At 40.0% G+C, this 25,293-nt stretch overlaps 1 protein-coding gene and 2 pseudogenes across 1 annotated transcript in view; 2 read left to right on the top strand and 1 right to left on the bottom strand.

Moving 5' to 3' along the window:
- Positions 1 to 25,293, top strand: part of NUP160 (nucleoporin 160kDa) — a 76,077-nt gene that overhangs the window by 29,512 nt on the left and 21,272 nt on the right. The window contains exons 18-27 of the mRNA XM_006865107.1: positions 2,179 to 2,312; positions 3,107 to 3,177; positions 4,638 to 4,797; positions 5,650 to 5,719; positions 7,087 to 7,185; positions 18,321 to 18,440; positions 19,167 to 19,262; positions 19,370 to 19,464; positions 19,557 to 19,653; positions 19,739 to 19,844. Coding sequence (XP_006865169.1) covers positions 2,179 to 2,312; positions 3,107 to 3,177; positions 4,638 to 4,797; positions 5,650 to 5,719; positions 7,087 to 7,185; positions 18,321 to 18,440; positions 19,167 to 19,262; positions 19,370 to 19,464; positions 19,557 to 19,653; positions 19,739 to 19,844 — 1,048 coding nt within the window. The remainder of the gene's footprint in view (positions 1 to 2,178; positions 2,313 to 3,106; positions 3,178 to 4,637; positions 4,798 to 5,649; positions 5,720 to 7,086; positions 7,186 to 18,320; positions 18,441 to 19,166; positions 19,263 to 19,369; positions 19,465 to 19,556; positions 19,654 to 19,738; positions 19,845 to 25,293) is intronic.
- LOC102822968 lies at positions 614 to 1,685 on the bottom strand (annotated as a pseudogene).
- On the top strand, positions 12,984 to 13,703 carry LOC102814980 (annotated as a pseudogene).

Raw genomic sequence — 25,293 nt, 5'->3', positions numbered from 1 at the left:
CCACTCCCCATTTTGGGTAGCCAATGTCCAAGTTGCCCATCCCTGTCTACTCTGTGTGTGGAGGGGGTGGGAATGATTCTTGCTGTAAGGATTTGTTCCCTTTTTTTTTTTTTTTCCTCTGCTTTTTACTTCTGGTTGTGGGTATTATCTGCACGTGTGGGTGTTCTTATGCATATGCCCTCTCTCCTTATCAGCTGGACGCTTCACTCTCCACTCTAGTCCTCTGTGGCTATGTCACTGACTCTGGGGACCTGGCTCTTTTTAAACCTCCAGAAAGCTCTGGTAATTCTTTCTGGCTGAGCCAGGTTTAAGGTAACTGGGGCACTTTGGGTTTTCTGGGCTGTTGCTTGGGGTTCTGGGGAGTTTTCCGGGCAGATTTACTAGGAGTGGCAAAGAACTTGGGTCTGGTCTTTTTGGGTGTCTGTCTCAGGTCTTTCTTTCTCAGAGCAGAGGCTGCTTCGTTTGCTATCTCTTCTCGGATTCCCTGGCTCTGCTGGGCTTATAGTTGGGGAGCCTGGCTCTGTGGCTTTAAGGGTTTCCAGAGTGGAGGTGTCCTTTCTCTTCTTCCTAAGAAGCGTGTTGGGACCAGGATTCTTTTGGAGACTTTACTATGTCACCCTTTGGCATCTCTACGGTTTTTCTTCTTAGCAAGTGTTTTCTTCTTAGGCACCAGTAGTGGAATATCAGCCTTGGAGTCATCACCCACTTTCAGCTGGGTTTTCACTCTGTGCCTCTTTTTCTTCTCTTCGGGGATCTCCCCCTCTGGGCTCCAGCACTCTTGATTTCCGATGGATCCTTTTCTTGAGTTCGAGCTGATTTAGCCTTTGCAGCCTGTTACTTTTCTCTTTTTCTCCTTTTCTTCGCTTTCTTTTTCTGGAGCTTTACTTTCTTTTTTTTCTTTTAATCTTTTTTCTTCTGGCCATGAATGAGTACTTGTTTCCCATCCAAAGAGCTGATATATGAAGAGAAGACAGGAAGGGCAACCTATTTCTCAGTTTTCAGGTATAAGAGCTTCACACTCTCCCACTTCTCTGGCAGTTTTTTGAAAGTCCTTTTGTGACTGCAGCGATGTTTTCCACAATGTGCTGCATCGTCATTCCAGTGTGACCAACGCATACGGTGCTGCACGAACCAATTTTAGAGATGTTAAGGATTCTTCCACCAACACAGCTGTTAATCTCTTAACAGGTCCTTGGCGAGGAGGTTCACACATGCGGGCACTTTCTTACTGAGATAGAAATGTTTCCCGATAATTGAAGGCAGAAGCTTCCTAATTCTTGCATCAGTCAGGAAGAAGTCAAAACTGCCCAAGAGGTGGAGCTTGGCTTCATAGGGTTTATATTTCTGTTTCAAAGTTCGGAGGGGGGTAATCTGAGGAATGGTTTTAATTTTATAGTTGTTCAGAAGATTCCTATAGAACTGTTAAGTCTGATCTAATAGCACGAGGCAAAGACAGTCTGACTCACAGTTCTTTCTTTGGGATTTTCCACACCACCACCATTAAAAAAGATTTTTTCATTCTCGTTCAAAAGCACTGCATTCGCATTTTTTCTGGACTCTGAATGTGCTAACAGAGCTTTTACTGCCTTTTTAACCTGTATTTTGTTCAGCTCCAGCCACGGCTCCTTTGTGGCCAGGGTCACTGGAGTTGCAGCTGAGGTTGGGGCTGAAGTCGAGGCCTCCATACCGCCTCATGTAGAGGTCTTTTTATTATTTTATGCTATAGTTTTATGCACGTCTTTGATTATGTCTTTAAGATAAATTCTTAGAAATAAAATTGATTGTTCAAAAGGTATGTACATTTTTAAGGCTTTGATTATATTGTCAGATTTGTCTCTAAAAGTCAGTTCGTTTTTACTCTGCAGTATGAGAGAAGACAGATTACTCTATCCTCCCTCTTCAGTTCTGAACCCACAGATGTAATGAAAATTAGCTCTTCGCTGCTGTTCTTGTGTTCTCTCTCTTTTATCATTAGCTCCCACTACTTGGTGAGCTCTTAGATTATTTTGGATTGTTATCTTTGCCACTTGCTACCCCAAAATATAATAGGTGTGTTACTTTTTTTTTAATAACTTGCCCTTTGCAACTGCCTTTTGTTATTCACGCCACCTGAACCCCAACAGTTACCATGACTAATCTCCCTTGTGTATCTTCTTACCTACCCACTCCGATATACAGGTGATTTTGGGAGTTGGTCAGCTCTTTCAAGCTCAGCAAGACTTAATGCATCGAATAGCTCCCCTCCTCTTGTCTTACCACCTTATTAAGTGGGGGAGTCAGTGCTTGGCAACAGACGTTCCAGTTGACACACTGTGAGTTGTATTATTTAAACTATTTGACAAATTGTGAGTTTAATTATTTTGTCATGATCTTAGGAGCATAATTTTTCAAAAAAAACAAAAAGCAAATATTATGTTGTAACATGATTTCCCCTTAAGATGCTCCATTTTCTAGAGATTGAAGACAACTTGAAAGAATGAATAAACCCCCTAAGATTGATGCTTTAGTAAAAAACCATCTGGATGAGACCCAGAGGTCAACATTTCCTCTGAAGCAAAGATGAGAAGATAAGTGGGTAGTAAAACTAGAATGCTGGAAAATGCAATGTTATTTAAATTAGTAAAACAGCTGTATTAAAAAATAGAGAAAGCAAGATAATCGTTGATTTTAAATGTACAACTAGCTCATTTTGAAGGTAAAATAACAAAAAATTATAGAGCCACAGATAACGCTATATCATCCAAAAATGCATTGTATTGAAGCTAGGCTGAGACTCACTTTGTAAACTTTGGAAGAAAGACTGTCCTAACAGCAATCACATTGTCAGTAAGATAAACCATCCTTATTTGCTCTGACAGGGTTAAGTTTTTCCTGGCTTGGAAAGCTGAGTGAGATGTTGGCTTTGACTCCTCATTGTGGCCCCCACTCAGTGGTGCAGTGGGCAGAAATCTAAACCATGACATGCTTTGCAATTCCCTGTGCTCTCAGTGGACCTTTGCTGTACAGTGTATTAATTGGACATATTCACAGTAGGATAACTTGTTGAGGTGTGATGTTTGGCACGAGAGAGACAATGTGTTACGCTGCCTTTTTCCTTTCCCCATAGGGAGGCGAACCTCCAACACTTATCAGTACTGGAACTGACCGACTCTAGTGCTTTAATGGCAAGTAGATGTGGTAAGTACTGGACTGTGTGTGCATTTGGTTTCAATTTGGATCTGTTGCATATTCATCAGGATGGTTGTGTTGCCACTTTTGCTGTGGAAAGATTGGCTGAGCTGTGTGCTTTCACTTGGGAGTACGTAAGCAGCCTGTGGCCTGAGTCCTCTGGTTTTACCAAGGAGTCCAGGAAGCTTTAGGCCCAGATCAGGTATAAGTTAAGGCTGCTACACGTGTATATGCAGGAGTGCAGTGGCTCCATTCAATAAACACCGGACTGCAAATCACAGGTCTGCTGTCTCAGCCGGCCAGCTGCTGTCTAGGAGAAAGATGAGGCTTTCTGATCCCATCAAAGTTTAAAGCCTTAGAAACCCCATACAGGGTCGCTATGAGTCAGAGCCGACTCCTCGATTGCACTTAACAAGTATATGCACATTAATGCAACTGCTTTTCCAGTGTATATTGTTATACTATTAAATTTTTTTTTTTTAATTTTACTGAGTACATAGTAGCTATTGTGACTTTTCCTTTTCTTCTTGTTAAATTCAAATCCATAGCAACCCCGTATAGAGTTTTCAAGGAGGAGCTAATGGGTTTTGAATTTCCAACCTTGTGAATTGCTCACAGTCCAGTGCTGATCCTCCAGCCCCACACAAGGAACCCTTAGCTTAGTCAACCAATATTTAATAGGAGTCTGCCTACTCGAAGACATTGTCAGCCATTATTCCAAAAGATTTCTTTTGTATTATTTTGATATGAAACCTGATACCTTATTTTATTTATTATAAAACAGGTCTTTGAACCAGTTCTTTCATGGTCAGTACAGCAAAATTGAAACAGACTTGAGTTTTAAAATGAAGGACAATAACCAGAATGTGAAAAATTACAGGTCAAAGCCCTGGGATGAAAGGTGCAGAAGAGGTGTAGTAAACCCTTGCAGGAGCCTCATGAGGGAATTGGATTAAAGCAATATAGTCAGCTGCCATCTTTGAGCTGGACATAATTGTTTCCAACTCTGCAGATCAAGAAATTTAGTTGCTATGCAATGTGAATTGTGCATTTGTTTTTCTAAGAGTGAGATTACGTTTATAGTAGGGTGTCAACCCGTAATTTTCTTTTTCCTACTCCTGGTATTCCTGTTCATCCACATTTTGCATATTTTTGTCCATTCTAGTTTTGCTTTATCTGCATGTCCCAATCAGGAAGAACCTGTTGGAAGCTTAATACCAAGGGCACTTAGGTGTTGTGAGATCAGAGGAAAGAAATGACTGCAGTGTTGATTTAAGTGGCTTATTGATTGCATTTGTATAATAATTTAGTTCACAGAGTGCTTTATCTTATCTTTGATTATATCCATGGTGTATTTTATAATTTGAAATAATTAAATGTCTTTGTTGTAGATACAATTAATTGTTATTATCTGCACTGAAAATGGATGTTACTATGACAGGCTTGTAATTGTTCTTTTTCTTCTGAAGTATCTAGCCCTCAGACAATTGTGGAGTTATTCTTCCAAGAAGCTGCAAGAAAACACATTATAGCTCATCTCTTCTCTCAACCAAAGGCACCTCTGAGCCAAACTGGGATGAATTGGCCTGAGATGGTTACTGCAGTTACCAATTATTTCTTGCAGCTTTTGTATCCTTTTACTTTAAAGTCGGTTGAAAGTTTTCTTCTATCTAAATAGCCTCAGGCTCTTAGTCTGTCTGCGTAATGAAAGCTTTTAATGAGTTTGGGCCCTTACCACCTCTAACAAGAGGTGATAACCTTTCATTTCAGGTGTTTCCTTTTTTTTTTTTGCTCAGGAATTGAGCCAGATTTTATTGGTTCACAACATTCAGTACATCTAGATCCCTTTTGTAAACTATTATTCATTCAGTCAGCAAATAGTTGTTGACTATTTGAATTGCTCTATATGCCAGACACAATGTTAGGAGATGGGGATCTGTACACTGCCATCTGCAATATACCAAGTAGAAATGGGGATAGCCAACAGGAATATATGTGTTAGCCCAGACATAGTACACAGTGTTCCAAGCTAGGTGACTTGGCTCCTAGAATGTACCTTCTCTACAGGTTATGAATAAGAAAGATCCTTTCATAAGTGTGTCTTTAAGTCAGATTTGTAGGTCAGTCAGAACTAGTGCATACAGTTCTTATTTAGCCTTGTTTTAGTACAAGAAGAGGTTGGTAGCCTTGCCAATGATTTAAAACCTGTATGTGCAACAAGTGAAGGTGAGCATGATGAAGAATTTGTTGTGAGCAAGCGTTTTCAAAGTGAGGACAAGTTTACACAGTGTTAAAGGGCAAGTAGCATGTTCATGAGTAGAAGGTTCTTAAGCTGGGTGTTAGTACTTGGGTACTGCCCATATTTGTCATGTCCATGTTACATGGTGGCATGGAAAGAACACGTTCTGTTATTGCTTTACCTTTCTCTCTTTTTAAAACTTTTTTAAAGCTATCTGATACATCTCCTTATCTGTTGACTAGATGGCCTAGCAATCCTGGTTGTCTCTTTCTAGAATGTTTAATGGGAAATTGTCAGTATGTACAATTGCAGGTGAGTCTGTTGAATATTTCAGATTCCTGTGAAAAATATAATTTCTGGATGTTTTAATTTGTAATGTTCACTGAATTCTAATCAGACTAGTAACAGCCTGTTAGTGAGGAGCCACAGTGATTTAAATTGCTTGTGCCAACACTCCCAAGAGATTTTCTGTTTGTTTTTTTTAAGTTTTTATTGTGAATTGAGAGAAAGTTTACAGGGTAGATCCTCAGTTCTACATTCAAAAAATCATACACTTTGTTTTATTACAATGGTTATAATTCACACGATGTACCATCAGTTAACAGTATTTCTCTATATTCATTTTAGCTCTTTTTTCTGTTTTTAAAAATTCAGGCATATGTAATAATTTAAACCACCAAAGGGCACATTCTGCAAACCTGCCTCCTGGCCACCAGCTCTCAGTCCCTTTCTTCCCACGAATCTAGAGTCCTCAGCTGCTTCCTCTCTCCATGTCCCCATCTCTGCCTCCATCTCTGGTGTCACTGCTTCTCTGGATAAGGTCCCGCATTCCGCTTGTGCACTTCTCCATGGTGGTCCTAGGGTCCTGTTTGTGGACTGTAAGATTAGCCACTCGCCCATTTTTGTTAAAAAACCTTCTACCTTTACAATTGTGACAGTCACAAGTAGTCATGATATTTCTCTTTATTTCTTGACAGTATCATTCCTAACAATTTTTTTAGAATATCTCCCCACCCACCCACTGCCTCTGTTAGTTTCTTTTTTAGACAACACTAGTATACCACCATTGCCTTTATAACGGTTCTTTATGGAATCAGTCATTGAGTCAGTAAATATCAAAAGTTGAAAAATTGCTGAGATGAAGGTTATGTATATTGGAGATGGGGATGTGGACTGAACTTCTGTTTACTCTCTTAAGGTGTCTGGCATAAGGGTGATGTTGTTGCTGTGTACAGTCAAGTTGGTTCCAACACATAGCAACCCTATGTAGGGTTTCAGAGGCTGTGTGGTTACTAATTGGGCTGCTAACCTCAAGGTCAGCAGTTCGAAACTGCTAGCAGTTCCGCAGGAGAAAGATGAGGCTTTGTGCTCCCGTAAAGATTTACAGCCTCGGAAACCCTATACAGGGTTGCTTTGGGTCAGAACCGACTTGACGGCACTTAACAACAACAGTTCTTTACAAGAGCAGAAAGCCTCATCTTTCTCCCTTAGAGAGGCTGCTGGATTGACAGAAGGATAGAAGAACAGAATTAAGGTTGAATCTCTCAGCGATGTCGTGAGATAAAACTTGGTGTTGATTGAATACTATTTCTTATCCTCTGTAAGAAATGACTTGAAAATTAGTATTTCCTAAAATAGTGTATATTTTCTAACCAGAACACTTTTTTTATGTCTTCAAGGATTATATTCAGCTCCTGAATCCCTGGTGTCAAGTCAATGTTGGTTCTTGTCGCTTTATGCTGGGACGCTGTTACCTGGTTACAGGAGAGGGGCAGAAGGTAAACTATGTTTAGATGATTCACTTCAAAGTAAGGAGGACTGTTAGTTCATTCCATCTATTTGAGTTGGAGGGAATGAGAGTCTCAGGATCCTCTAATGAGGATAATGAAGGCTCTGCTAGTATCAGCAGAGGATATGAGGTAAACAGGTGGATGCTCACTTCCATGTGCTTTGTGCCTTGTTGTTGTGATTAGGTGCCATCAAGTCGGTACTGACCATTAGGAGCCTTATGCACAGCAGAACGAAAGAAACACTACTGTTGCCTTGCTTGAGTCCATTGATACTGCCACTTGGCCAGTCCATCTCATTGGGGGATCTTCCTCTTTTTCTCTGACCCTCCACCCTACCAAACATGATATCCTTCTCCAGTGACTGGTCCCTCCTGACAATATGTCCAAAGCATGAGAGACAAAGATTGGCCATCTTGATCTCCAAGGAGCAGTCTGGCTGCACCTCTTCCAAAACAGATCTATTGGTTCTTTTGGCAGTCCATGGCACTTTTAATATTCTTCTCCAACACCATAACTCAAAGGCATCAATTCTTCTACAGTTTTCCTTATTCACTGTCCAGCTTTCACATGCATCTGAGGTTATTGAAATACCATGGTTTGGGTCAGGCACACCTTAGTCCTCAAGCTGACATTTTTGCTCTTCAACACTTTAAAAAGGTCTTGTGCAGCAGATTTACCTAATGCAATATGTCGTTTGATCTCTTGACTGCGGCATTTGTGAGTGTTGATAGTTGATCCAAGAAGAATGAAGTCCTTGACAACTTCAATCTTTTTCCTTCTCCATTGATAAGAATGTTGTTTTAAGGAGCTCTGGTAGCGTAGTGGTTACGAATCAGGCTGCGAACCTTAAAGTCAGCAGTTCAAAACTACCAACTGCTCCACGGGAGAAAGATGAGGCTTTCTGCTCCCATAAAGATTTACAGCCTCGGAAACCCTGTTCAGGGTCTCTATGAGTCAGAACTGACTCCACGGCACATAACAACAATGACAAAGAATGTTGTTTATTGGTCCACTGGTGAGGATTTTTGTTTTCTTTACATTGAGATGTAATCCATACCGAAGGCTGTGCTGTTTGATCTTCATCATTAAATGTTTTAAGTCCTCTTCACTTTCAGCAAGCAAGGTTGTATCATCTGCATATCACAGGTTGTTAATGAGTCTTCCTCCAATCCTGATGCCACGTTTCTCTTTCATATAACCCAGCTTCTCAGATTATTTGTTCAGCATACAGGTTGAATAAGTATGGTGAAAGAATACAACCTTGTTGCACACCTTACATAGTTTTAAAACATTCAGTGTTCCCATGTTCTGTTCCAACAACTAACTGGCTCTTGTTCCGTGTACAGATTCCTCATGAGTACAATTAAGTGTTCCGGAATACTCATACTTCACAATGTTGTCCATAGCTTGTCATGATCCACACAACTGAAAGCCTATGCGTAGTCAGTACAGCACAAGTAAACATCTTTCTGATATTCTCTGCTTTCAGCCAAGATCCATCAGGCCAACTTGAACCTCTGGAAGTTCTGTGTCAATGTATGATTGTAGCCGTTTCTGTATTATTACCTTTAGCAAAACTTTACGCGCATGGGATATCCAGGAGATTGTCCGATGATTTCCGCATTCTGTTGGGTCACCTCTCTTTGGAATGGGCACATATATGGATCTCTTCCAATCAGTCAGCCACATAGTTGTCTTCCAAATTTCTTGGCAGAGATAAACGAGTGCCTCCAGTGCTGTCTTACTTTCTTGAAAGATTTCAATTTTTATTCCATCAATTCCTGGTGCCTTGTTCTTTGCCAATTCCTTCAGTGCACCTTGGACTTCCTCCTTCAGTATCATTGGCTCTTTTATCATATGATATGCTATCTCTTGAAACAGTTGAACATTAACCATTTCCTTTTGGTACCGTGACTCTGCGTATTCCTTCCATCTTCTCTTGATGCTTTCTGCATCATTCAATAATTTGCCCAGAGAATCTTTCAGTAACAAAAGTTGAGGCTTGAATTTGTGCCTTAAGACTCAGTAAACTGTGAAGAAATCCTCCTACCCCTGGGAAAGTGTTTTCAGGGATACATTTTTATAAATTAAATTGATGGAATTCATTACATTGTTTTCATTGTTTCTAATTTTTTTGGTTTATTCTATCTACTTTTTCCCATTATTGCAGTTTATATTTAAAACATTTTTTTCCTGACATTACATTATGTAGATTTTCCAAAGAAAGAATTTTATAATGAACAATCAATTTCTGGATGTGTCAATTGAGTATTATATTTGCTTTATTATGTATTTGTCTTACCTGTCATCAGTTCACTAGAATCCTGGTGTGACACTGCAGAATAATGCGCTGGACTGCAAAGGTTGGCGCTTCAAGTTCACCAGCCTTCCCTCGGAAACACTATATACAAGATCACTATAAGTCAGAACTAACTCAGTGATACTTACCAACAACATCATCATCATCATTGGTTCATATTTTTAAGAATTTATTTTTCAGTTATCATTATTTCAGTTTTTTAAAAGGAGATAAGTTAGATATAGTACCATCAAGTAATATCAGAAGTACTTAGTAAGAAATTTTAAAGAGTGATATTTAGAAACCTTAAACCAATTGAGGAACTCTGGTATGGTGCTGTGGGCTAATGCGTCAGACTGCAAAGTTGTTTGAACTTCAAGGTCAGTGGTTCAAGTTCACCAGCTGCTCCTTGGAAACCCTATACAGGGTCGCTATGGGTCGGAATCGACTTGACAACACTTAAAAAAAAACAACAAACCAATTGTGAGAATGATTAAGAAGACAGCAGATGAAATCAAGGAAAACATAGAGAAAAATTGAGAAGAATACAAGAACAAATTGACCAAATAAATGAAAAATTAAAAACCATTCAGAAACAGCAAATAGAAATCCTAAAATACTAAGATTTCAAAAACCCATAATATATTGCAAGGACAAGAGTTATAATTGGGGCAGTGGAAAGTGAATTTGTGAGCTTAAGACAAATTCCTCAATATTCATCTGCTAGAGCAGGGATGGGAAACGTCTGGCCCATGAGCCATATAAGGCCTGTGAAATCATGTAGTATAGTCCTGCAACTGCAATTCTAGTCCTCACATTAGGGATGAGCTAAGTAAACGTTTAACGAAATATAGCAGGCTAATTTTTTTAAGTTGATAATTTTGTGTGGACTGCAAATGATGTTATAAATATACAAATGGCTCTTGGCAGATAAAAGGTTTCCTATGCTAGAGGCCCAATCAGAAAAAAAAAAATAGTCTAGATTTATGTGGGAAATTATCAGGAGAAATAACTTAATGTGTGATAGGGATTGCAGAACAAGAAGAAACCAAAAAGGGGGGCGCGGGCGGGAATCAGGAAATCATCAAAGTTGTCAGAAGAAAACTTCCTCATCATGAAAACAAGAAGATAACATGTTCAAGAAAAATGCTAAACGGCATAGTACCAAAAGAAAATCACCAAGACACACAATAATTAAACTTTCCAAAACCAAAGATAAGGAAAGACTCAGGAGAGAAGCTTGGGAAAAATAAAAACTTTACCTACAGCAGAGAACTAATAAAACTAAGCTCTGATTTCTCAACAAAAACCATGCAGGTGAGAAGATAGTGAGATAACCTAGCCCATGTCCTAACTTTAACTCCTGTTTTCCCCGCTCCCTAAAAATGAAAAAGTATAGAAAAATATTACATAAAATCAGTCCGAATATATATATACATGGCAAAAATTGGGGCTATAAGTGTTGCTACGACCAGTCTTCTGTCAGTTTGTCGGACTGTGTTGACTTGCATGTTGCTGTGATGCTGAAAGCTTTGCCACTGGTGTTTTAAATACCAGCAGGATCACCCATGTTGGATAGGTTTTAGTGGACAAGGCAGACTAATAGAAGAGGTTGGCTACTTCTAAATGTTTATCCACTGAAAACTTATAAATAGCAGGAGAGCATTATCAGATATACTACCAGAAGATGAACCCTTCAGCTTGGAAGGCACTCAAAATATGACTGTGAAGAGCTGCCTCCTTAAAGTAAGAGTTGACCATAATAATGAGAATTGGGATAAAGCTGTCAAGATTTTCATTTGCTGATGAGGCATAACTCAAAATGAGAAACAGCTACACACATACATTAATAATCAGAGCATAGAGCATACAAAGTCTGAATCTAGAAAAGTCAGAAATTGTCAAAACATGAAATAGAACACCTAAAGATCCCTATACTAAGCATTAGGGAACTGAAATGGACGGGTCTGGCCATTTTGAATGTGACAATCATGGCTTACTATGCCAAGAATGGCAAATTCGAGAAGAATGGCATCACATTCATCATCAAAAAAACTTCTCAAGATCTATCTTGAAGTACTGTGGTGTCTGCGGTAGGATAATACCCATACACCTACAACGAAGACCACTTAATACTACTACTGTGAAATGTATGCACCAGCTGCTAAAGCCAGTGATAATGAAATTGAAGAACTCTACCACCTTCAGTCTGAAATTTATCAAACATAATCCAGATGTATTGGTAATTACTGGTGATTGGAATGTGAAGGTTGGAAACAGAGGAAGCATCAGTAGTTAGAGTATCTGGCCTTGGTGATAAAAATGAGACGAGATTGCATGTTAAAATTTTGCAACATCAATGATTTATTCATTACATGTACCTTTTTTCAACAACATAGAAGTTGATTCTACATATGGACCTCACCAGATGGAATACACAGGTATAAGATTAACTACATCTGTGTGAGTCCTGGTGTGGCGCTGTAGGTTAATGCGCCAGACTGCAAAGCAGTTTGAACTGCAAGGTTGGTGGTTCAAGCTCACCAGCTGCTCCTTGGAAACCCTATCCAGGGTCGCTATGGGTTGGAACCAGCTCGATGGCACTTACCAACAGCAACAACATCTGTGTGAAGAGATGGTGGAAAAGCTCAGTAATCATCAGCCAAAACAAGGCCATGGACAGACCATAAATTACTCATATGGAAGTTCAGGCTGGAGCTGAAAAAATTAAAACAAGTCCATGAGAGCAAAAATATGACCTTGAAAATATCTCAACAGAATTAAGAGACTACCTCTAATTGTCTAAAAGTAACAGGTTTAAGGCATTAGACACTAATGACCAGAGACCAGAAGAACTGTCGGATGACATCAGGAACATATACAGGAAGGAATCGAAAGGTCATTAAAAAGACAGGAAAGAAAGAAAAGACCAAAATGGATGTCTGAAGAGACTCTGAAACTTGCTCTTGAGCATAGATAGAAGAAAAGTGAATGAAGAAATGAGGCAAAAAGCTGAACAGAAAATGTCCAAGGGGAGTGAAAGAAGACAAAGTCAAGTATTATAATGAAATATGCAGACACCTGGAGTTAGAAAACCAAAAGGGAAAACACACAGCGTTTCACAGACGGAAAGAACAAGTCTCAACTGGCCGTATTGAAGGATTCTATGGAGTCCTGGTGTGGCTCTATATGATAAGCAGTGCTGACTGCAATGTCAGTTTGAACCACAGGTAGGCAGTTCAGACCTACAAGCCAGTCCTGAGAAACCCTATGCAGGCTCACTATGAGTCAGAACTGGTTTGAAGGCACTTAACAACAACATGGGGAAAATATTGAAGGATGAAGAAAACATCAAAAGAAGATGGTATTTTTTTTGCTGCCCGGAAGCGGAGACGAGAGGGTGAGACAGTCGAAGATGCTATTCACTTCCATCTGTGGCGCAGACCCTGCATGAGTCGTGCTACTCTGGGTGATCCGCAGGATCTAGCAGGCAAAGCTGGCCGAGCAGGCTGAGCGATACATACAGCAAAATGGTGGAATCAATGAAGAAAGTAGCAGGAATGGATGTGGAGTTGGCAGTTGAAGAAAGAAACCTCCTATCAGTTACATATAAAACGTGATTGGAGCTAGAAGAGCCTCCTGGGAAGTAATCAGCAGCATTGAACAGAAAGAAGAAAACAAGGGAGGAGAAGACAAACTCAAAATGATTAGGGAATATCGGCAAATGGTTGAGACTGAACTGAAGTGAATCTCTTGTGACATTCTGGATGTACTGGACAAACACCTTATTTCAGCAGGTAACACTGGCAAGTCCAAGGTTTTCTATTATAAAATGAAAGGCAACTACCACAGGTATCTGGCTGAATTTGCCACAGGGAATGACAGCAAGGAGGCTGCGGAGAACAGCCTAGTGGCTTATTAAAGCTACTAGTGATATTGTAATGACAGAACTTCCATATTTTACAATTTTTCCATATTTTACTATGAAATTCTTAATTCCCCTGATGGTGCCGGCAGGTTGGCAAACGCAACTTTTGATGATGCAGTTACAGAACTGGATATTCTGAGTGAAGAAAGCTATAAGAACTCCACACTTGTCATGCAGTTGTTACGGGATAATGTGACACTGTGAACTTCAGACATGCAGGGGGATGATGAAGAGCAGAATAAAGAAGTGCTGCAGGATGTGGAAGATGAAAATCAGTGAGACATAAACGTCAAGAAGAGAAACCATCTCTGACCACCCCAGTTCTCCCCATCCCACCCCTTGGAAATTCCCCCATTGTCACTGAGAACCACCAAATCTGACTTTTACATTTGGTCTCAGAATTTAGGTTCCTGCCCTGTTGGGATTTCTTGGTTTGGGTTTTGTTCTTTTTTGTTTTTTGTTTTTGCTTTTTTAAACCATTTTCAAAAGTTCTTAAAGGCAAGAGTGAATTTCTGTGGATTTTACTGGTCCCAGCTTTTAGGTTCTTTAAGACACTCATAGGACTGCATAGAGACATTTTCAGCATTACTGTGCCAGTATGTGCCAGATCTGTGGTAACATCACCATTAGAAATGGAAATTACATTTAAAAGCCATTATACTAGTAGATGACGGAGGCATCTAAAAGAGAGGTTATCACACTATAGAGGCATATGTGGTGACATTTTTCCTTTTTATAATTGTTTAAAGGGAGTTTTATACCAATGTTTAAAAATAATTGGGTGTTAGTTTAAAGTGGTTAAAGGTTGTTTGGGGGAGTTTATTTATAATGGTTTTGCTGTAAAAACTGTTTCAAACTCTGCTGAGATGTTGCTGAAATGCGTGGCTGCTCATTCTTGCCTATGATTATTCTCCCTCTGAAGTAGGTTTGCGTTGAAGGTGGTATGGAGAAGCCTGCATGCGTGTTCAGTCCTATTTCTTCTCCTTCCCTCTCCCTCTGGGGCACCCTCACTCCTGCCCATTTTTGCCCGCTTAGCCTCTTTCAGTCTGTGTGACTTGAAGCTAATTTGTACTACTAGATATCTGACTGGAACCCCAGATACAGAATCTGTATTCTTAGTGAAACACAGAATGGAATTAACATTAAACTTAAGTAAAACAAACCTAAATTTAAAATGCCAAATATTATTTTTAAAAAAAGAAGATGGAAGGAATATATACTCAATGTACTAAAAGGAAATGGTTGATGTCCAAACATTTCAAGAGGTAGCATATGATCAAGAACCGATGGTACTGAAGAAAGAAGTTGAAGCTCTGTTGAAGACATTGGCAAAAACCAAGACCACTAGGAGCGGAAGTCTCCAGGACCATCAACAGAGAAGAGCCGAGAGCAGGACCCTACCCAGAGAACCAGAGATCCTTGAGATGGAGACAGAAACGATGACATGGAGTGATGAAGTGGCTGGGGACTTTGGATCCAGAGAGGGAGAGGGCTTGTGGGCCGAAGACTGGAGTGGGTAGGGGGCGGGTTTCTAGGATATACCCTTTGGTCCGTTGATGATGCATGGAGGGGATTGGAACCATAGCAATGAAACGATATACGATGGAATGAATGTAAAACTAAAGTTCTCTCATGTAAACTATCATATAATTCATAATAAAACATTTAAAAAAAAGACTCCAGGACTTGAGAGAATACAAATTGAAGTTTTACAAGAAAACGATGCCGCACTGGAGGCAGTCCACTCATCAATGTCAGGAAATTTGGAAGGCAGCTACCTGGCCAACCAATTGGAAGATAGGCATATTCATTCCCATTCCAGTGAGAAGTGACCCAGCTGAATGCGGAAATCATCAGGCAATATCATTACTATCTCATGCAAGTAACATTTGCTGAAGATAATCAATGGTTGCAATAGTACATCAACAAGGAACTGCTTAAAATTCAAGCAGGATTCGTGAGAGGACTTCAAATGATGACTGTCCTTACTGACATTATCTGGATAATATTTTTTTGCTTTTCTTTCTTTTTTTAATTTTTTTGTGTGAATTGACTGAAAGTTTACAGGACAGACAGTTTTACATTCAACAAATCATATACCTTGTTTTATTACAATGATTATAATCCCCTCCGTGTACCATAGAAATAATAGTATTTATCTCTGTTCACTTTAGGTTGTTTTTTTTTTAAAACACTCAGGCATATATGATAATTTACACCATTCTGCAAGTCTGCCTCCTGGCCACCAGCTCTCAATCCCTCTCTCCATGTCCCTGCCTCTGCCTCCATCTCTGGTGTCGCTGTTTCTCTGGATAAGGTCCCGCCTTCTGCTTGTGCTCTTCTCCCTTGATGGTCCTAGGGTCCTTTGTTTCTGGACTGTAAGATTAACTACTCCCCATTTTTGATAGACAACGTCTACCTTTAAATTGTGACAGTCACAATTAGTCATTATAACTATTACTCACTATTGAATCCTAAGAATCTTTTAACCAGATCCATCTAGACAAGGTGAAAACTATTCAGTGTGGACTCTTTTTTTCCCCCCACATTCTTACACTAAACTCCCTCTTGAAACCTTGTAAGCCAGTCTCTTCATGCCTTTATTGCCCCCTCATTTTAGGTAGCCAATGTCTAAGTTGCCCATCCCTATTTACCCTGTGTACAGAGGGGATAGCATTGATACTTGATGTGAAGACTTCTTCCCTCTCTGTTGATATATAGAGTTACTACCTCCATAAGGAGCTCTGGTAGCGTAGTGGTTACGAATCGGGCTCTGAACCGCAAGGTCAGCAGTTCGAAACTACCAGCTGCTCTGCGGGAGAAAGAAGATGCGTTCTGCTCCCATACAGATTTACAGCCTCGGAAACCCTGTACAGGTTGCTGTGAGTTGGAACTGACTCCATGGCACACAGCCACCACCACCTCCATGAGTATAGATCAGGTTCATCAAATTTTAGCAATTTACCCTCGTTTCCTTCATCAAAAATTGTGTTTTGGGTTTTTTTTTTTTTTTATCTTCCTCTAGTCAAGTTCTGATTATCAAGCCATCGCAGCTAGGTCAAATGGGTTCTATCTGCAAATTTGGGTGTTCTAGTGCGTCTCCTCTCACTTCATATCCGCTAGATGCTTCACTCTCAGCTCTAGCCCTCTGTAGCTATGTCCTTGTCCGTGGGCTCAGATGTCCCCAGGTCTCACCGCACTTTGGACCAACCAGCCCTTCCTCTTCTCTCTCTCATCTCCAGGTCAACAGTAGTCAATGGACCATGGTTGAACTCAGCCCATTTCTTCATTGCTGCCTTTCCCCCTCTTCCACTCACCAGTAGACCAATGTGGTCATCAGCATACTTACATGCTTGGTCATGTGTTCCCTTTGAGTTTCAGTCTTAGAAGGGGGGTTTGTCCTGAATGAACTTGATTGCTTGCCTTGATGGCTTCCTGGCAAACAGCTTGTTTATTCTTGTAGTAACCAGTCATACTGCCATTTTTGCTTTGGGTTTTTCCTGCTGATCTTTCTTTGAAGATGTATCTTCTGTTGCTCTAGCTGTTCCAGGCTGGTCTGCTTGTCCTTTCTAGTGGGGATGCCCCACCTCAGAAGGTTCTGGATGGAGCTCAGGATTCTACCTAATGTCCTATACACTGCAAAGGCTCTCTGCAAGAGGCCTATTTCACTGGGCAAGTTCTAGAACCTCTTTTAGGTTTTCCAGTCAGTATAGGCCGAAGACAGGTTTACAGGCCGTTAGATGGATCTTGAATGACAGCAGAGAATACCAGAAAGGTGTTTCCTTGTGCTTTATTGATTGTGTGGAATGAGACAGTGAATGGATAACATTGCAAAAAATGGAAGTTCCAGAGCACTTGCTTATGCTCATGAGGAACCTGTACATGGATGGAGTTAAAACAGGGGAGACTAAATGGTTTAAAATAGGTGTGCTAGGGTTGTATTCATTCCCCTACTTATTCTATCTATATTATAAGCAAATAATACTAAAAGCTGGATTATATGAAGAATGTGACATCAGGATTGGAGGAAGACTCATTAGCAACCCTTTGAGCTGCAGATAATACTACCTTGCTTGCTGGAAGTAAGGAGAACTTTAAAATACTTAAGAAGATCAAAGACAATAGCCTTGAGTATGGATTGCACCTCAGTGTAAAGAAACAAAATTCATCATGATAAATGCAGAAAAAATTGAAATAGTCAAAGACTTCATTTTGTTTGGATTCACAGTCAGCAGTCATGGAAGCATCTGTCAAGAAATCAGTGTGTTGCATTAGGCAGATCTGCTGCATAAGACCGCTTTAAAGTGTTCAAGTGTTCATTTAAGGACAGTGAATAAGGAAGACCATAGAAGAACTGATGCATTTGAGTTATATATAGTGTTGGCGATTATTTATGGACTGCCAAATCACCAAATGAATCTCTGTTGAAACAGTATAGCCAGAATGCTCTTTAGAAGCCCAGCATGGTGAGAATTCATCTCTCATACATGTTCAAAGGAGGGACCAGTACCTGGAGAACATCATCCTTAGTAAAGTCAGCAAAAAAGAAGACATTCAGTGAGATGAGTTAGCACAGTGGCAGCGACAGTGGACTCATATGTAACAATTATGAGGAAGGCACAGGACTGAACAGTGTTTTGTTCTGTTGTGCATAGGGTCCCTGTGACTTGAAACTGACTTGATGGTACCTAACAACAACCACCACCAAAACACAATTCATCTCGGTGGGGGGGGGGGTGTCTTCCTCTTTTTCCTGACCTTTCACTTTTCCAAGCATGATGCAGTAGACTGTCTTAAATAATTTTGTGTCATTTTTGGTACGTGAATCCCTAATATATAGCACCTAGAATTGACAAAATCCATTGTAAATACCTTTGTGGTGTTCTGTTTCTCCAGGCTCTGGAATGTTTCTGCCAGGCAGCATCTGAAGTGGGCAAAGAGGAATTCTTAGATCGCTTGATCCGCTCAGAGGATGGAGAGATTGTGTCTACTCCAAGGATGCAGTATTATGATAAGGTACCCTGGTTTGGCCCTCCTTACACAGCAAAGATGTTGAAAATTATTGCATGTAGTAATTCAGATTAATCTTCTACTTATATTAAGGCAAAACAAAATCATATATGGGAAATGTTTGTTTCCATAGTTAAAAATCAAAACTAATCTGTGTGTTTTGTTATTTGTGACTGGTTGGCATCACAAAGCGGTTTGGGATTGCTGATAATATTATACTATTATAACTCTTAATCTGGCTCCTGATTACACAAATACCAAAGGGCTTCAAAAAGTACATAGAAAAATTCCATTATTTTTAAATTGCATTTATCCACCAACTTTTTTAAACACCCAAGTAAAAGCTATGGCACTAACCCAATGAACTTTGTGTACCCCGCACTTATTTCTCTTCTATGTATGGTAATGTACTCAAATTATATCCTGTGAGGGCCACCCTCACAATTGTTACCACGCTTGAGTCCATTGATACTGCCACTTTGCCAATCCATCTCGCTGGGGGTCTTCCTCTTTTTCTCTGACCTTCCACCTTTATCTTAGCTATTATTATAGTGGTAATATCTGGGGGGAAAAAATAGAAAAGTTTTGTAACAAACCTGTCATAACTGTAGAATGTAAATGTTGTTTTCAACATCTTTGATTTAATTTTAATCTTGGCTAGTTATCTTTCTAATTAATTTGATATGCACTGCCGTATTAATTTTAGTGGAAATTTTCTCCATTTCTCTTTAGGTGTTGCGTCTATTAGACGTTGTTGGTTTGCCTGAATTGGTTATTCAGCTAGCTACATCAGCAATCACAGAAGCCGGAGATGACTGGAAAAGTCAGGTGAGCACTGCCTTCATGTAGTTGTATAGTTGTTCTCGTGGAGGTTCGTCACAGGTGTGGTGTTTTGATTTATGTTGCTCTCTTCTTCTTCCAACTGTGGTATTTAGGCTACTTTAAGAACGTGCATTTTCAAACACCATTTGGATTTGGGTCACAACAGCCAAGCATATGAGGCCTTAACCCAAATTCCTGATTCCAGCAGGTAACCTCACCTAATCCTTTTTTAAAGAAGGCAATTGACCAGTTCTGTTAAACCAGTAAGATGGTTTACTATCATGTTCTTTTCTTTCCTAGGCAGTTAGATTGTTTACGGCAGCTGGTGGTAGTTCTCTGTGAGCGTTCACAGCTACAGGACCTTGTGGAGTTTCCCTACGTGAATCTGCATAATGAGGTAACTGTCTTGATCCACTGATACTTGGAAACACTGGTAGTTGTCTAGATGCTACTCATTTTGATACTTTATTTCTTCCCCTTAGGTTGTGGGAATAATTGAATCACGAGCTAGAGCTGTGGATCTTATGACTCACAATTACTATGAGCTCCTGTACGCCTTTCACATTTATCGTCACAACTACAGAAAGGGTGAGCTGTGGAAGCAATTTTTGATGGAGGCAACCTTATTAATTTAGTATTATTTTACAAAAGTACTGTGTGTTTGACTTATGTGAATTTTACAGTATTCTTATGACTGGATAAAAGCTTTTATTTTTATTTTTAATTTTTTGTGAATTTAGTGAAGGTTTATAGACAAGATCATCAGTTTCACGTTCAACACTTGGTTTCATCTCAATGATTGTAATCCCCTTCATGAAACAACCCTGTTTCCATACTACCCACCTTCCCAGCACTTGTGAACTTTGTCCTTAGGTAAATGTTGCCCCCTTGATTTTGAATGATTAGCCATTCCAGGATGAGCATACCTTACTAGTGCTGTTGCCCCTCACCCCCACATATATCTATCTATGGCTTAGCTGAAAATTGTCCCTCAAGGCCGAGTTCCTCTCCAGACCTGAAGTCTTTTCACCAGCATTTGGGGAAGTTATGCTTAAGTACCAGTTTACCCTCCCTCATCCTCTTAAAAAACTAACTACTTATTGGCCTTGAAGATAGGCAGACCGACTCCCATTTTAGAGGCATTTCCAAAAGGAACCCTTGGGGTACCGATGATTAAGCATTCTGCTGCTGACCAGAAGTTCAGCCAGCAGCTCTGTGGGAGAAAGTCCTGGCAAACTGCTCTCCTAAAGATTACAACCAAAAAAACCCTATGGGCTAGTTCTGCTCTGCCACATGGGGTCGCTATGAGTCCAAAACTTTGAACAACAGAGACATTGCCTTTGAGGTGTCATCCTACAGTACCTTCTGTCCAGCTATCAAGGGAACTCCAGCTTTCTCACTAGTTATTGTTGTCACATGTTGTCGTATCAGTTCTGACTCAAAGCAAATCTCTTTCTGATAGAAGGAAACCCAGCCCGGTCCTGCACCATCCTCACAGTTGTTAGGTTTGAGCCCACTGTGGCAGCCAATGTTAGCAGCCCATCTTGTTGCCTCTTCCGCCTTTTCACTGACCTTCCACTTTACCAAACATGATGTCCCTAGAGGTATTTGAATGCCTGTGGTTGGTTGTGAGTTCCTATGTCATTTTGTCATTGGCTACCTACCTCCGTTTCCTTATTTCGGTTTCAGCAATATTCTGACTGCTTAGGTACAAAGGGGTTGGTTGCAAAAGGTTCATGGAAAAATTCCATCTTTTCATAAATCCTATATTTAGTTTCATCTCAATGACTATAATTCTCTCGGGGTTGTATCACTTATCCCATTCCCTCCCTTGTTCCTGACTTAGGTTCCTCCTCCTTTCCCAACACTTCCGAAGTTTTTCCGTGGGTAAATACCACTGGCTTGATCTCAAATGGCTGACCATTCTGTGATTCTGTGGTCATGTCCATGAACTTTGTGTAGCTTAAGCCCCTTTGAATGCTTGTTCCGCATCACTCCATATAAAAGATGACATTCTTTATTTGTGATGGCTGATTTGTCAGATACCATTAATTTCATGCAACATCTTTAAGGAGAGGAATTCATTTTACATTTAGAACTTTTCAAATGATACCTTCATGGCAAATGAAATTTTTCTTTTCAAGTTTTCATTTAAAAAGATGTCAAGTCTATAGAAAAGTTGTTGTTAAGCGCCGTCAAATCAGTTCTGACTCAGTGTCTTTGTACAGGATCACTATGAATTGGAATCAACTTGATAGCACTTAACAACATCAACATAGAAAATTTTCATAAGAATACTGCATGAACACCTATATGCCCTTCACCCAAATTTACCAATTAATATTTTCTGCATCATTTTCTCCTCCTCGCTCCCTTCCCGCCCCTTCTCTCTAGGTAAGTGATGCTGATCGTGAGAGTCAGTTGCAGGCATTAGGACCCTTCAGACATGCATACCAGAGGGCTTCAAACAGTCCATGAGGCAAATGGGGTTAAAAATAGAACTTTCTGCAATTATCAGATTAAGGAACTTAAATGAGTGGATTAAATTTAAGTGCTACATTAGACAACGTGCTGTTCATATTCAGATGCTGCCAGTTGCCACAATGTTTTCACATCGTCACCTTTTAATAGCACTTTTCTCCTGTACTGCACCACACCACACCACTCCCAACTTCCACCCCAATCCACAGTCACACGTTTGGTTCAGGTGGCACATCTCTTTAGTCTCCTTTCACCTGAGCCACTTCTTTCAGCCTTCCGTTGCAAAGTACAGGTAGGTCATTTTCATAGGATGTACTTTGGTTTGGATTTGTGTGGTGACAAAGGTTGTCTTTATCAGAACAGCTAAAATCAAAAGGATTACATGGTCTGTTCTAAGGTCATCTTGTAAGATCATTTCCCCCTTGGAACTTCAAGATTTGTGTTCCATTTCATTCAAGTAACTTTTTCATTAGGTTTCTTGCTGATTTTCCCTAGAAAGAATTTGTAGTCATGTTTGTAGTCATGTTCTCAATACTCCCAGTGACAAAATAATCTAGCTAATCGTGAGATTATAAGAGGGGGCTTCAACAAAGTGCATGAAAGAATTCCATTTCCTTTTATTCCATCTTCCCACGCACTTTTTGAAGCTCCCTCACACACACTGGTAAAGTGCTCTCATTGGTTTGCATTCACAATCCATTACATCAACCTGATTGGAACTGGTTTTAGCTAGATTAACATTGAGGTCTTTCAGGAGTAAAGCTGTTCTAACACAATGTCTTATATATTTCAGACACTCAGAAAACATGTCTTAGGATGAAAAACAAATGATTTTACTTGAAAACTGAAAGAATTTAAAATTTTTTAAATGCTTATTTCAGAAATCCAAGGCATCCCAAAATGTATTTTTCAGTGAGCTCATTCAATTTATGCAGCTAAAGTCCTATAAATTGAAAACACTATGTTCTTTTATTGTTGAAAATATCCACAGCCAAAAACATTCACCAACTCAGCAGTTTCTACAAGTGCACTTCAAGTCATGCAAACATTTCACCCACCCTTCCATTCCCAGAAACTCATTGTGCCCCAAGGTTCTCATCGAATCTTTCAAGTTGATGTTGCCATTCTGATCTCCTATCGATAGTTCTTAAAAGATCATAAATTGCAAGTCAAATGTTTATTACTAGTTAAGGTAAAGTATCGATTAGTGTTAAGATGACTTCAGAAATAGTCTTGATTTAAGATTTAAAGTTTATCTCAGGGAAGTAGTTCCAGGGGTTCAGCCAGCCTTCTGGGTGCAGAAAGCTTGGACGCCATACAAATGTGAGGCTCTGTTTTGCATTTTTCCCGTTTTGATCAGGATTCTTCTATAAGATGTGTGATCAAAATGTTAGTAATGTTAGTCACCATCCAATGGCTGGTCCCATGGCAAAAAAAGATTGTTGTTCCTGAAGGCAATTAGCCACACAATCCGTATCATCCTCTTACTTAGAACTCTCTCTTTTGTTGCTCCAGGCAAGTAGAGACCAGTGGTCTTACATTGGATGGCCACGTGCATGCACTGTGCACCTAGGAAGTAGAACAGGAGCACAAAACACAGACTGATTAACTGGGAAGTCACATGAAACCATGACATTAAACCTCCAAACTGAGGAACCAAATTCCCTGAGGTTTTTGGTTGTACATAAGCTGCGTCTTCTGATTGTAGCTATTGTTGTAAATATATCTATCATGCAACTTTTTACCGGTGTACACCTCATTGATAACAATCATAATAATTGGATGTACAGTCTTTCTATCACCATTAAACCTCTTTTTCACCATCCCTCTTGCCCCTGGTAACCACTGAATAAACTTTGGTGCCTAGATTTATAAAAGTCAGTTTATACCACATTTGTCCTTTTGCAATTGACTTACTTCACTCAGCGTAATGTTTTCTAGCTCCACCCATATTATACTATTGTTGTGAAGTGCTGTCTCGTTGGGTCCGCTCATAGTGACCCAGGAGAGGGTTTCTGAGGAGTAGCTGGTAGATTTGAACTGCTGACCTTGTGGTTTGCAATCCAGTGCTGGTCCTGCAGTGCCACGCCCATATTATAGCATGTACTAGCTCCACGCATATTATAGCATGTACTAGCTCCATGCATATTATAGCATGTACTTGCTCCACGCATATTATAGCATGTGCTAGCTCCACGCATATTATAGCATGCGTTAAGACTTTGTTTCTCCTACTGACTGAGTAGTGTTAGAGGCTATGTTCTTATGTAAAAGTCCTTGGAGTGTTCAAATGGTTTGTGTTCAACAGTGCTGTAGGATCAGCACTGGACTGCTCTCCGCAAGGTCAACGGTTCAGACCCACCAGCTGCTCCTCAGAAACCCTATGAGTCAGAACCAACTCAATGGCACTTCACAACAATAGCAACACTAACATAAAGGTTGGTGGTTCGAGCCCATCCAGTGGCACCACAGAAGAAAAGTCTGGCAATCTGCTTCAGTATAGATTACAGGCAAGAAAATTCCATGGAACAGTTGTATTCTTTCTCACATGGAGTCTCCCTGAGTCAGAATCAAAGGTAACAGAGGTGGAGGAGTTTTTTGTTCTCAAGTCTAGTCTATCCACACATTCTTAGTTTCTGAGTTGTGGGTAATGGTGGCCGAGACTATAGACTGGTTTTTGCCCTGGGCTTGCTGTTGCTGTGGTGGTTGTTAGATGCTGTGGAATTGGTTCCAAGTCGTAAGGACCCTCCACACGACAAAAGGAAACACTACCCGGTCCTGCACCATCCTCACAATTGTTGTCACCTACTGCCACTGTGCTAATCCATATCATTGGAGGGTTCCTCTTTTTTTGCTGACCCCCCGCTTTGCCAAGCATGATGTCCTTCTCCAGGGACTGATAACATATTTAAAATATGAGAGACAAAGTCTTGCCAACCTGCCTTCTGAGGAACATTCTGACTACTACTTTCAATACAGATTTGTTTATTCTTCTGGCAGTCGGTGGTACTCTAAATATTCTTTCCCAATACTGTAACTCAAATGTTGCAATTCTTCTGTGGTCATTCTTATTTCTTGTCCAACTTACACATTCAATTGAAACTACTGAAAATACTATGGCTTGTATCAGGTGCACCTTAGTCCTCAAACTAATATCTTTCCTCTTAAACACTTCAGAGAGGTCTTGTGCAACAGATTTGCCTATTGCAGTGTGTCTTTTGATTTCTTGACTGCTGCTTCCATTAATGTTGGTTGTGGATCCAAGCAGAATGAAGCTTTGTCAATTTCAGAGGTGTTAATCTATTTATTGGTCCACTAGTGAGGATTTTTGTTTTCTTGGCATTGAAGTGTAATCCATACTAAAGGCTGTAGTCTTAGATCTTCTTTTTTTTTGAAAAGAGGATTTTATAGTAATTAGAATTTTCTGGAAAAAATTTGAAGTGTGCCCTTTGATTCATGTTTATCTTTGTGAGCCCAAGCTAACCACGTTGCCAAATATCTTTTTTATTTTTCTTAAATGTTTTATTGTGAATTATGTGATGGTTTACATGGGAGA

The sequence above is a fragment of the Chrysochloris asiatica genome, unplaced genomic scaffold, assembly GCF_000296735.1.
Source record: "Chrysochloris asiatica unplaced genomic scaffold, ChrAsi1.0 scaffold00075, whole genome shotgun sequence".
NCBI classification, from domain to species: domain Eukaryota; kingdom Metazoa; phylum Chordata; class Mammalia; order Afrosoricida; family Chrysochloridae; genus Chrysochloris; species Chrysochloris asiatica.
The sequence above is the reverse complement of the archived record's forward strand: the minus strand, read 5'-3'. Positions and strand labels throughout refer to the sequence as shown.